The sequence below is a fragment of the Blennius ocellaris genome, assembly GCF_963422515.1.
Source record: "Blennius ocellaris genome assembly, chromosome: 3".
Classification (NCBI taxonomy): Eukaryota; Metazoa; Chordata; class Actinopteri; order Blenniiformes; family Blenniidae; genus Blennius; species Blennius ocellaris.
In genome coordinates, this window is record NC_137652.1 from 15,635,187 (window position 1) to 15,637,610 (window position 2,424).

Consider the following 2,424-nt stretch of genomic DNA (forward strand, 5'->3'; position numbering starts at 1 on the left):
ACATGTCAGTATGGATTTCCCTTTCAATAATTTGTTTGAATTCTGCATCTTTCTGAGGTGTTGGTGCATCAACAGAAGACATGTGGTGCTTGCGTGCCCACAAATCAATAGAATTTTCGATTAGAGTGTATCACGTCAAAACCAGCAGGTAGAAGAGGATAATCGATATTATTATGCACAGAAAGAAAGAAAGAAAGAAAGAAAGAAAGAAAGAAATGTTTTAAAACCAAATCATGGCATTTATTAGATATGTAATTCACTGTGTATATCTATTCTTTTTCTTTCTATAGCTGAAGATGGGGCCCTTCATTGCAGTGCCATCCTCCCTGTCATCTACGGCATCGTCTGTTTCCTGGGAATCATAGGGAACTGTATTGTCATGTACACCATCATGAAGAAAACAAAGTGCCGTGCCAAGCAAACTGTCCCAGACATTTTCATCCTAAATCTCTCCATCGTTGATCTTCTTTTTCTCCTTGGGATGCCATTCCTCATCCATCAGTTGCTGGGTAACGGCACCTGGCGTTTTGGTGCGGTCATGTGTACTGTTATCACTGCACTGGACTCCAATAGCCAGATTGTTAGTACATACATCCTGACTGCAATGACTCTTGACCGTTACTTGGCCACGGTCCACCCTATCCGTTTCAACTATGTCCGCACACCCTGCGTGGCTGTGCTGGTCATCACACTAGTGTGGCTTCTGTCTTTGCTCACAATCATTCCTGTGTGGATGTATGCAGGCTTAATGCCGCTTCCAGATGGGCTGGTGGCCTGTGCGCTCCTTCTGCCTGACCCAGTTACGAGTACATACTGGTTCACGCTTTATCAGTTTTTCTTGGCCTTTGCCATACCATTGGCCATTATCTGCCTGGTGTTCTTCAAGATCCTCCAGCACATGTCCACCCATGTGGCGCCACTTCCTCCGCGGAGTTTGAGAGTGCGCACAAAGAAGGTGACTCGGATGGCGGTGGCTATCTGTCTGGCTTTCTTCATCTGCTGGGCTCCTTACTACATCCTGCAGCTCATACATCTCGGAATACAGAAGCCAAGCCTCGCCTTCTCTTATGCCTACAACATTGCCATAAGCATGGGGTATGCCAACAGCTGCATCAATCCATTTCTCTACATTATCCTCAGTGAGACCTTTAAGAGGCAGTTTCTGAGGGCTGTACGTCCAATCAACAGGAAGTTCCGCGTGAACCCCAGCACTATGGATGGCGGCAGTATGAGTGTCCGGATGATCCCTGAAGGGGCACATCAGGAGCCAGCACCTGAGGAGATGATACCATTCAATGGTGCCCCGCAATGAATCATTGACTCACAAGTGATAATACAAAAAAAATCATAACTATTTCATGACTTTGAATAGCTGTAACTGGTTAATGTACTATAATGAAATACAAAACACTATCAAGTTCCAACAGAACAGTTTCAATACTCCTTAGAATTGAATTTAAAAATATGTTTGCCAAAAAAACAATAACATTTCTATATCTTCATCCAATTCAACATTCTAACTTGGAAGTCATAAATGTTAATCGGATCCCTCATTTTCAAATGATGCACATCATTGGACGAGGACGATTGCTACGAAAACATTATTGTTGGTCCACATTGATAATTCTATCTTGAGGGACAAGTGGACCTGAGTCATGCAAGTGGAATGGCACAGCACAACAAAGCATCACATTCACTGGGGTTTAAGCATTGAGAATGTACATTTGTGATGGACTGACTACATTTGTCACATTTTGTCAATAGAAGCATCTGTGTATTGGTTCTTGTAGATCTGTTTATAAAGATCAAATTGTTTGTTTACTTGTATCTATATATGCTGCTTTATTTGTTTGTTATGTCAAATGTGATGCAGCTTCTTGCTGGGCTTACACTTCTTTAACTGTATTTTTAAAATGAAAAGCGTATAATCATTGTCGTACATTTTCCATCTGAAAATGTTAAGAGATGTGCAGTCTGCACACCTGCAGAAAGTTTTAAGTCCTCTAAGGAGAAGAAGCAGCTGAGTGAACTTAGCAAATGCTGAAACCTACCACACTGAATTTATGTTCCTCCTCCACCACCTCTCTCATCGGGTCAGTACACTTTTATAAAGACAAGTTCTAAATCTTAGGTCGTGACACATTTATGACCAAACGACAACCTTTTAACAAGAGTGGTTGCGTTGTCACTTTAAAATGTTGAACCTGAACCAAACCTTTATCTTTTATGGCTACTTCTGTATTTCCAGTGTCTTACTGAAAATGGTTTTATATCAGTGATGTGCGGTTAGGGGAGGCAGTTGAAGGCAGTGCCTCACCTGCCACCATGATGAAAAAGAAAAAAGTACATGGAATAAATATTAATATTTTCCATTGATCTGTGTTTAAGATGCATTTTCAGTATGACTCTACACATTTTTGACAT

The 2,424-nt window shown here is 41.4% G+C and overlaps 1 protein-coding gene across 1 annotated transcript in view; it reads left to right on the plus strand.

Annotated features, from left to right (window-relative positions):
* mchr1a (melanin-concentrating hormone receptor 1a) overlaps window positions 1–1,312 on the plus strand; it is a gene marked incomplete at both ends in the record, with an annotated part of 8,779 nt that extends 7,467 nt beyond the window's left edge. The window contains one exon of the mRNA XM_080515491.1: window positions 291–1,312. Coding sequence (XP_080371617.1) covers window positions 291–1,312 — 1,022 coding nt within the window. The remainder of the gene's footprint in view (window positions 1–290) is intronic.
* Window positions 1,313–2,424: the final 1,112 nt, after the last annotated feature.